Below are 11,405 nucleotides of genomic sequence, written 5' to 3'. Positions count from 1 at the left end.
GAAGAGGTGAACGGCGACACAAATAAAAACCGAAGAAACAAAATAAGTAAAGAAAAAGGAATTAAGAAATTCAACTTTTCCTCTTTTAAATAGGGTAGCCAAAACAGGCTTTTCCGGGCCCCATTTTGTCCCCGTTAACTCGTCCATACGAGCTCTGAAAAATTCCCGGAAAATTTCCAAAAATTCCTAAAAATTCCCTTATTAATATTCGCCTATTTTTCGGTATTTTACACAAACAGTAGCTACATGTAGCTTTTAATTCATTGTTTGGTTTTGAGATTCATTGTTCATGTAGCTTTGAATTAATTCATTGTTTGGTTTTGAGAAACAAAATGTTTATATCCGAATTGCAGTTCCACAAACAGTAGCTACATGTAGCTTTTAATTCATTGTTTGGTTTTGAGATTCATTGTTCATGTAGCTTTGAATGAATTCATTGTTTGGTTTTGAGATTCATTATTTGGTTTTGAGATTCATTAGTTTTGAGATTCATTGTTCAATTTGCTTGCATCCCTGCCCTCTCCACACCAATTAACATTTACTTTTCTCTTTCAATTTTTCATATGTGATTGCTTAATTAAAGCAAGTGATACAGTGGCATTGATTGTGAAATCACTGATCTAACAACACTAACTTCGAGTTCTTGCGTGCTAATCTGCTAGTTCTAGCTTTATAAAGACATGATTGAGTTATTATTTGAAATCTTAAACCATTAGTATGAATCTCAATTTATGTACTTATTATCTGACAATATCAATTGAAATAGAGATTTGATGGTTTAGGTTACAAAAACTTACAGCACACAAACAAAATGAAGCAAGCTTTATTCTCTTCAATGGAATTCAGATACCTCTCTCTATATATCAAACGATTTATATATACCTGCAAAAATCTATGGCGCACACCTGTTATGACAACTTTTTCTTTCTTTCTTTCTTTCTGGTTCCAATATCTGCATATTTAAAGCTGAGGAGGAGGAGGTTGTATATCATGCCAAGAGCCAAAGCCGCTGGCTGAGAATACATGGCTTTCTTCTTTGTTTAATGATCCATGCAAGCCATGGGTTTGGCTCTCACAGTCGTTTTTGGATATTCTGACCATTTCAATTCCTTTGGCTCACCATTGATGTGGATCGGAACACCTTTGTTGGGCAGCAACTCCATCCATTAGAGGGTGCCACCGTCAAAAAGAACACCAGAGCTCTGCAAGTCAAACGCACTTCCGCAGGAATTGCTAGCCCCCAACTCATCATTCTTGGGAATTGCTACAAGTTGATTACCTATTTAACTACATGCTTATTTTTACTATATATATATATTTGGATGATAAATGGTGATATATATTTCCTTTCCATTTTTAACTATTGACCTTTTATTATTTATAATCTGTTACTAACTATTATTTGTAGTAGGAATGACTTCTAAGCGTCGAACTAAGAGGAAATCTCATTTTAAACTTCAAGCTGAGATAGATATGCAACCACCAAGTATAAGTACAAATCACATAGATCATGAACAAGGTAATATTTCATTTTATGCATGACAAATTTAGTGACTGATTGTGTTTCTTCATATTTATCTTTTCTTAATGGAATCAATATTTTTACAGATGGTCAAAACATAGAAGGTACCTTGAATAACCAAAGAGATGTAGTTTCAAATCAACTACATGTTGATGTGCAAGGTAATGCCTCACTTGTTAAAAACATGTCTTCAGTTCCAGACCAGAATGATGATATGAACCAGGAATATAATGAAGGTAACATATATGAAGAATGCAATAATTTAATTGAATCATTATTTTAAAGTTGTATTATAACTTTTTTTTGTACAGCTAGTGAGAATGAACATAATGCTAAGAGGAAAAAAAAGAGGTCCTACATTTATCAAAGAAATTTGGGTCCGACCTAGCACACTACCATGCATTAAAATTCTATGTGATGATATGGGGCGTCCTATAGGAACCAAAAATAAATAAATTTACTGACTTCTTGGGTTCTTTAGCAAGGAATGGTAAGTATTGTCCAATTGATGTAGAAAATTGACATAAAATGCTAATGGACAAAAAGAAAGACATGTTAAATGTTATAAAGGTAACTGAATTACTTTGTATAATTTTAGTATTTAAAACTTTTAATTTATACAATAATAATTTGTCTATTTTTTTTTTACAGGATAAGTATGACCTTCCTTTAGGAACAGAAAATTGGACATTATGCTCAATAGCAAAAAAAATGGAGAAATTGGAAGTCTGAACTAAAAAGAAAGTACTATGAGTTGTCAATTCAAATTCTTTTACAACAAAGAGATGAAAGAGCTCAAGTAGAACAATATATGAGACTAGTTGCTTTTTAGAACACAGAAAAATCAAAGGTATGTATTTTATTTATTTAGAATATAATGATAGTAGACTTTTATTTTATATATTATGTGTAATTTAATATATTAGGAAAGAAGTGAAAAGAATAAAAATTTTAGAAAGTAAAGAATAATGAATCAGATCACGGGAAGGACATCTTTTTCTCAAGTGCAACAAACATTGGTAGATATTTTTATCATATTATAATTTTATGTGCATTTGATTATAGAAATTAGTAGGCAAATATATTTTCAGGAAAAAGAAAAGGGGCATCCTCCAACACGAGTTGAATTATTTCATGCCTGTTTTACTCATGCTAATGGAAGTCCCTCAAGTAATATCGTAAAAGAAAGATTGGTAAGATACTTTATACTCTTCATTTATTTTATTTTAAAGTAATTTTTTAATTATCATTATGTATTAACTAAGTATTAAAATGTCTTGAAGGCTGCAATGAAAGAACTAGAAAATAAACTTTCTGAAGATTACAATGATCAAGTGAGCCCAATGATATATTTGCTCAAGTCATGGGACCAGATAGGCCTGGTCGAGTACGTATGCTTGGTGATGGTATTAGCCCATCTGATTTATGGGGAGTAGTTCCTAGTCGTGGCACATGCAATCGACTAGTTATGGAACAGAATGCAAAGTTAGAACAGATGAATGAACAAATCAAAAAGCAAGGTCAACATATTACAATGTTAGAAACAAAGATTTCTGAACAATCAAGCACAAATCATCTTTCAAATTATAATAATAGTCAACATACTTCATCGAGTAGTAATCCACAAGGTTCTATTCCATCTCATCCAATCTTATGGGTAAGATTTTTTTTTTTATTTCTATTTTATTATATATTCTACACATCTTGAAAAATTTTTGCTATATTTTTCACATTCGTGTAGATTAGAAGTTCTATCTTGATCAAAAGTTTATTTGATTCAACAAAAATTGTGGCAAAAGGAGTGCTCCTCAACATGGATCCAAATAATATAGTAGGGAGACAAAAATTAGGACCAAATTGGTGAGAAATACAAGTACTAGTTGTCCTAGAACCAGAAGAAAATTTAATTAGACCGTATGATGTTTTACAAAGGTTTGAGGATACATTTGGAGCACTGATAGCTTGGCCTTGTCATTTGGTATGATTTAAATATTTTAGTGAAATATTATTAATTTTTTATATTTATAATATTATTAAAATTTTAAATCAACATGAAATGTATTTGCAGTTGGCAATAAGTGAAGATTTTTATTAGTGCATATGAAATGATACTTTATCTGCTTCTCATTTGGTATGATTTTTAATCTTTTAAATTATGTTTATTAGGTTTATATTTCTATTATTTAATTTACTTATACAAATTTATTGATTGTATTTGTAGGTGACAAGTACTTGGATTTTGCATATGATGGTTGAAGATGGTTGATAGTAAATTAGTTGGTTTTTATTTTATAAGACTTTTATTTTATTTAGTTAGCATTGGATTCAATACTTTTACATTAGTAATGCATTTGTACTTTTGTGATGATGGGATGAATTGTGATGATATGGTGAATAAATTGGATATTTTGGATATAAAACGTTTCTATTTTTATTGCGATGAATTGTGATGATGGTTAGATTGTGTTGATGTGTAACTTTTTCTATTATGTGATGAATGTTTTGTATTCTGAATAAATATTAGTAATTTATCGTGGTGTATTCTAAATATTTCTATTTAATGTTTTTATAAAATATTATAATTGACATTTAATAATGTCATTATAGATTATATAAGATAACAGTTTAATATATCCTTATAAATTATCATTACTAACACATTTTATTGTCCTTATATAAAAATTTAAAACATTTATAATTGTCAATATAAATTAGTTTAGGTGACATTTATATTTGTCCTTATTTAGATAATAAAAAGGCATGCATAAATGTCCATGAAATATTTTTTCGTGACATTTACGATTGTCATTATATTTCTATATTTAAGACATTTTTGTAGTTAGCATAAATATTTTATAATGACATTATACAAATGTCAGGAATACTAGAGGGTCTATGCTAACACCGAATTTCAATACATTTTTTGGTGATGTCACCATAGCTTTAGTGTCACTAAAAGTATACTATAAAGGCGTTTATGTGTGTCCTTAAAGACCTTAATTCTAGTAGTGGTTGTTTAAAAAAAATCACCACATTGAAAATAATATCACCAACATTATACTATTTTTATGAAAACAACACTACGTGTTGTAAAAAAACAACACTATGTGGCACTGTTTTTATGAAAACAGTGTCATGTTGAAAAAAATAGCACCACATAATGCTATTTTTTTTTAAAACAAGACCATGTAGCGTTATTTTTATAAAAATAATAACATGTTGAAACAAACAGCACAACGTGGTACTATTTTAAAAAAAATAACACTGCATGGTGCTGTTTTAATAAAAATAGTGTCATGTAGTGCTGTTTAAAAAAATAGCAATACATGCGTGATGCTATTTTTTCAACATGGAGTTGTTTTTATGAAAACAACACCACATAGTGCTGTTAAAAAAAATAGTACTATGTGACATTGTTTTTATAAAAATGATGTCACGTTGGAAAAAATGGCGTCGCGTTAAAAAAAATAACACTACGTAGTGCTATTTTAAGAAAAAACAGCACTATGTGGTGCTGTTTTCAAAAAACAACACCACATGGAATTGTTCTACATGGTGCTATTTAAAAAAAAAATAGTATTACGTACGTGGTATTATTTTTTCAATGTGGCATTATTTCTATGAAAATAGTGGATAAAAATAATGTCACATAGTGCTATGTGTGTTTATTAAAACAACACCACGTTAGCATTGTTTTTTTCAACGTGGTATTAATTTTTAAAACAACACCACGTAGTGCTGTTTTTTTTAAAATAACACCAGGTAGTGTTGTTTTTTCAAAATAGTACCACACCGTGTATGTAGAATTGTAGGAGAGAAATTACATATAGAATTACAAAAGAGAGAGGGATACGTCAACTCGCCACGTCTGCTATCGCCCATGCACATCATCCTTATAAGGGTGTGAAGGCTAACATTCTTTTCTTTTGTATGTGTATATATATATTGATGCGGTAGTAAGAGTGGAGTCCCGTGCGGGATAGAGGTCAATGACACGGAGGTAAAAGCCAAGTCAACCAAAAGTTGTGGCCGACCGGAATGCCACCAGGCCGATCGGCCACGACCGCGCCCGAGGCGGCGCAGAAACAGCTTGGCCGCGGGCCGGGTTTCCGACGCTCATGAGTCCGCCTAGGAAAGTTGAGGCGCCGAGCGGCCTGTTCGCTCGGACAAGTTGCGAATCAACGAAGACTCCCGTCCGAGCATGTGGCCGGCGCGACCTCCCTGCTCGGACCAATACACGTCCCCTCCCGGACGGCAGTGGGTCTCTGCATCTCTCCCGGCCAGGCTAGCAACAGACAAAAAGGAACAGAAAAGGACAAAGGAGACAGCCGGTGATATCCCTCTTGAGACATGAGTCACCGACAAACAACGTTGGTTGGCGGCCGGACTGGACAGAGAATCGTACAGTGGAAGTTTCCACTGTCACGTCAGAGATATGCTCGGACGGTTGAGGTATGACGTTAGACGTACTTTTCTGACACGACCATTTCTAGATATACTTTGAGGAGCGTGGACGCTTCGAAGAGCGTGCACGCGCCTCCAGAAAGTCCTATATAAGAGCCTCCAACCTTCGATGGAGGTATGCATTCTCATCTACTGTAGCTCTTGGACTCGTTATGCTGTTTCGATTTCTTCTCGCTAGAGCTGACTTGAGCGTTGGAGGGTCGTCGTCGGGAACACCTTCCCGACTCGGTTTTGTGTTTGCAGGTTCTCACCGGAGGCTCACACCAGTCGGAGGTTCATACGTCGTCAACAAGAGCGCCACGTCCCCAGCGTCCGTCGACTCAGCGCCCGGACATGATCATATATATTAAAATATTTTATTTTAAAATACTTAAAAAGATATTGGACATGAAAAAAACGAAGCTTGTAAAATATATCTTTTGGTATTTATAAATGATGTGATTTACGAAAAAATAAATAAAAATTAAATCCCTGGGTTGAAAGTTCTATACATTACATTTTGTAAAGCAGTGTAGGTTTAGTGTAGAGCTGTTAGACGGGCCAATTCGTGGTGGGGCGGGTCGGCCCGTGGCGGGCTAATCATTTGGCGGGGCGGGGCGGGCCAACCCGCCAACTTGGCGGGTTGAGAAATTTCCAATCCAACCCATTCTAAGGCGGGTTGCGGGTTTGGCGAGCCAACCCGCAGACCCATCAAAAATTTTTAAAAAAATTAAAAAATATTTCATATCTTCAACATTTTACTTCGAAAAAGTTTTCTACAATTCAATGTATATATAAACATGTATTTTAAATATAAATGAACTCAAACGAATACTTATGTTGGATGAAAAGTACTATTTTTATTTCAAAATTATAACAAACAAAGATAATAAATTGGCCTAAAACTTAACTTACATGTGTTTTTCAACCCACGGGCCGACCCAAGCCCGAGCGGGCCGACCCGTGCGGGTCGCGGGCCTAGGCGGGTCGGCCCACGGCGGACTTGGGTTGATAAAATTCCAACCCAATCCGCTTAAATTGTTTGGCGGGTTGGGCTAATCCGACGGGTCCAACCCAAATTGACGGCTCTAGTTTAGTGTAGGCCAGTTGCTGCAAATAATCAGATGACCAAAAAAAAATCAATATTGACTTGGCAACCTAGACGTTGTAGAATTGTGTTTTAGTTTTTTTCTTTCTTTTTTTGAAAAAAAATATTTTAGAAACCTTCCTCAGGTTCATATTTGACGTTTGACAATGTCTGAAAACCCATTTGAATAAATAATTTTTTGACCATTTGACTAAATAATATTGACAATTTATTCATCTAAATCAAGAATTGTTGATAAACACAATGACTATCAGGACTTTGAATGATGATTACGATGTACAACCAAACATGCATGTGGCTGAGGTGGACTGAGGGAGCATCTTGATTATGGTGCCCAAGACGATGCTAATATTAGATTTGGTGGTGCTAATATTAGATTTGGTTTGTTAGTTTGGGACTCAATTATGTATTATTGAAATGTCCTTCTCATTTTATTTGTCTTCGCATAAAATTACTAGAAATCATATGAATCATAATATAAAGCATAGCATCCATCTTCTTCTCGCCTGGTTTTTTAAGATATCCGTTAATAAACTATGAACCGGTCGTTACGTTGTATCACTGAAAAGTCATCACATCATTCTGAACAACCTTCTTACGCTTCTTTTAATTTTCATAGCTAGCTAATTCTTTGCTGCTGTCAAATTCAAGGTCAAATAGAGGAGCACAACCTCCAGTCTCAATAAAGACTCGTACGTATTCTAAATTTATTTAATTAAGGAATTTGAAAAGATCAATATTTTATTATCGTAAAATCTATCATCCTAACAATTTCACATAATCAATCAACGGCAATATGTGAAGAGATAAATCAGAAAAATGGAGGAAGATTTTTTTTCCTCAACTCTACTAAAATTTGAATCTTTACTTATTCTGTAGTAGTAATTCTGTTCTTAAAAAAAATCAATTTTTTAGCTACTATCTTCTATTGTTGTGCAATCATAGAATTAAAATAAAAAAAAATTAGTGCTACGCCCGCATACTATAATCATAGAATTTAAAAAAAAAATAGATTTATTATTTTAACGATTCTCTAGAGTTGACCCTACATATATGAAGGAAGATTTATATAGATATATAAGCGTTGAGCACATAATGAAATTGATGAAAGATTGACCTTTGATTATTACACTAGATTTATCATACGTTCACACGGTCTGTCTTTCACCTTAGGGATTACAATCATAGAATTAAAGACCAGATGGTACCTGGCTATATAAATATTGGTTAGCAGCTACGGCCTACGGATCGAGCTATTAAATTCACAGGCAGATATTGTTTGCGGAGTCGGAGATCAAATCGAAAGAATGCTTAAGCTGCTATATATTTCTTTGTGATCTCAGTCTGATTCATCTTCTGCCATGATGTTTCCAAGAATTAGATGCATTTTTCCTCTTCTTCCTCTCCTCTTCAATCTGTGCTCTGCAGCTCACACCATCTTCGCCAACAGCTCTCTTTCGGGGAAGCAAATCATCACCTCCTCCGGCGGTAACTTCGTGCTGGGTTTCTTCGCGCCGGGCAACTCAGATCGATACTACGTCGGCATATGGTACGGCAAGATTCCCAAGCTCACCTCTGTGTGGGTCGCCAACCGGGAGACCCCCGTAGCCGACCCGTCCACTTCTGTGTTCAAAATCTCAACCGACGGCAACCTCGTCCTCCTCGACTCTTCCAACGCCCTCGTCTGGTCCACCGACGCCAACACCACCACCAATTCCACCGTCGCTATGCTCCTCGACTCAGGAAATCTCCAGCTGTGCGACGCCTCCAATCCCTCTCGGGTAGTGTGGCAGAGCATGGACCACCCCACCGACACCTGGCTCCCCGGCGGCAGACTCGGGCTGAACAAGCTCACCGGCGTGAGCCAACGCCTGACGGCCTGGAAGAACAACGACGACCCTACGCCCGGGATCTTCAACCTGGAATTGGATCCCAACGGGACCAGCCAATACTTCATAATATGGAACTCAACCTACTCGTACTGGACCAGCGGGACTTGGAACGGGCAGTTGCAGATCTTTAGCCATGTTCCGGAGATGAGGTCGAATTATAACTACGACTTCCAATATTTCAACAACTCTGTGGAGAACTACTTCAACTACTCGATGAAGTCCTCCGCAATCATCTCCAGGTTCGTGATGGATGTCGATGGGCGGATCAAGCAGTTGACGTGGCTGGATGACAAGCAGTTGTGGACCCTTTTCTGGCAGAAGCCGGATAAGCCGTGCCTGGTTCACTCTCTATGCGGAGCTTTCGGCAGCTGCAATGAGAACGCCATGCCCATCTGCCAGTGCGTCAAGGGCTTCCGCGTCAGGAGCCAGAGCGACTGGGACTTGGGCGACCAGAGCGGAGGCTGCACCCGGAACACGCCGCTGCAGTGCGTCGATCGAGCCCACTTGTCCAACTCTCAGAGGGACAAGTTCCTCGCCATGGACAACATGAGGCTGCCGGTGAACAGTCAGACTTTGAACGGCATCGGACGCGACGAGGATTGCAAATTGGCCTGCTTGAACAATTGCTCTTGCACGGCCTACTCCTTCTCCGGCAGCAGGTGCTCTGTTTGGCACGGCGAGCTGTTCAATCTCCAGGATCAGTTCGACGAATCGGGCGCCAGCACGCTTCAACTTCGTCTGGCCGCCTCGGAGCTGTCGAACCCCAGGAGCAACAAGACGCTCGTAACTTGGGCCGTTGCCAGTGCCGCCGCCGCAGTCGTGGCTTCTTTGGCTCTCATTTTGTTCGTGACGTGGCGCCGACGGAGGTCGAGGTTGATGGGAGAATCCAAAGCCGTGGGCAGCGGGATCGTTCCGTTCCGGTACAGCGAGTTGCGACACGCGACTAAGAATTTCTCGCACAGGCTCGGCGGCGGCGGTTTCGGGTCGGTGTTCAAAGGCTCATTTCCGAACTCGACCGCCATCGCGGTGAAGAGGCTTGAGGCGCTTCGCCAGGGGGAGAAGCAATTCCGCACCGAAGTGGGCACCATTGGCACGATCCAGCACGTCAACCTGGTCCGCCTCATCGGCTTCTGCTCGGAGGGAGCTAACAGGTTGCTAGTCTACGAGTTCATGCCTAAAGGCTCACTAGACACTCATCTCTTCAGCGCCTCTGCCACCGTTTTGAACTGGAAGACGAGGTACCAAATCGCGGTCGGAACCGCAAGAGGATTAACCTATCTCCACGAGCAATGCAGGGACTGCATCATCCACTGCGACATTAAGCCGGAGAACATTCTGTTAGACGATTCCTTGACTCCCAAACTGTCGGACTTCGGCCTGGCTAAGCTTATGGGGCGAGACTTTAGCCGGGTCCTGACGACGATGAGAGGGACAAGAGGCTACCTCGCGCCGGAAATGATTACCGGCTTGCCGATCACGGCCAAGGCCGACGTGTACAGCTACGGGATGATGCTGTTCGAGATTGTGTCGGGGAGGAGGAACCTGCAGGAGAAGACGGAGGAAGGCAACACTGCAGGGTTCTTCCCAACTCTGGTGTTCAGCAAACTCATGGAGAAGAACATCGGGAGCTTGCTGGATCAAAGATTGGAAGGTGATGCGGATTTGGAGGAACTGAACAGAGTATGTAAACTTGCTTGTTGGTGCGTCCAAGACAACGAGATTTGCCGGTCGACGATGGGGCAGGTGCTTCAAGTTTTGGAAGGCTTTCTTGAAGTCTCCATGCCGCCAATTCCACGATCTCTCCAACTTCTTACTGAAACGCCGGAGAACATCAATTTTTTCTATCAAAGTCTCTCCGCGAATCAAGGTTCGCAGAGCAGCAGTGACACCCCAAGCGGCTGGCAGACCAGAAGCAGTACGACGAACAATTCCAGTGCATGAAGGTTTTGAGGTCTGCAAATATATAATGTTGTATTTGTTTGTCAGTTTAGTAAAATTGTAACACCCGATATTGTTATTAAAGTTTAAATTCAATAAAATGATCTAATTTATATTTTAATTATGGATTGAATTAACGTATATGTAAAGGTATTTGCTTTGGATCTCCATTTGTTCTTGCAATATTAAAATATGACAATAATATAAGATGACAGATGACTCTTGATTCAGATTCGATTTACATTAATTCATCATTCCTGATTTTGTTTATACTCTACATCAATACTGAGATCCTAGTTTAGAGTTGCTTCAATAGATAGATTTTAAGATTAATTCTTAAGGGATATAAAATATTTCATTGATGGTATGATCTCTTCAAATAAAAAGTCACTATATATAAAATATTCTAAATAATTTATCTGTCAATATCTAACCGAAGGATCCACACATTGAACCTTGTGAATATTATCAATTTTTTTTCTTTTGTTTTCAATAGTTTAGA

The 11,405-nt window shown here is 38.1% G+C and overlaps 1 protein-coding gene across 1 annotated transcript; it reads left to right on the top strand.

The window, feature by feature from the left end:
- The first annotated feature begins 8,217 nt into the window (after positions 1-8,217).
- On the top strand, positions 8,218-11,027 carry LOC122026145 (G-type lectin S-receptor-like serine/threonine-protein kinase At2g19130). The gene has a single exon (XM_042584786.1). The coding sequence runs from the start codon at positions 8,435-8,437 to the stop codon at positions 10,904-10,906; it is 2,472 nt and encodes an 823-aa protein (XP_042440720.1). The 5' UTR covers positions 8,218-8,434; the 3' UTR covers positions 10,907-11,027.
- Positions 11,028-11,405: the final 378 nt, after the last annotated feature.

The sequence above is a fragment of the Zingiber officinale genome, chromosome 10A, assembly GCF_018446385.1.
Source record: "Zingiber officinale cultivar Zhangliang chromosome 10A, Zo_v1.1, whole genome shotgun sequence".
NCBI classification, from domain to species: Eukaryota; Viridiplantae; Streptophyta; class Magnoliopsida; order Zingiberales; family Zingiberaceae; genus Zingiber; species Zingiber officinale.
The sequence above is the reverse complement of the archived record's forward strand: the minus strand, read 5'-3'. Positions and strand labels throughout refer to the sequence as shown.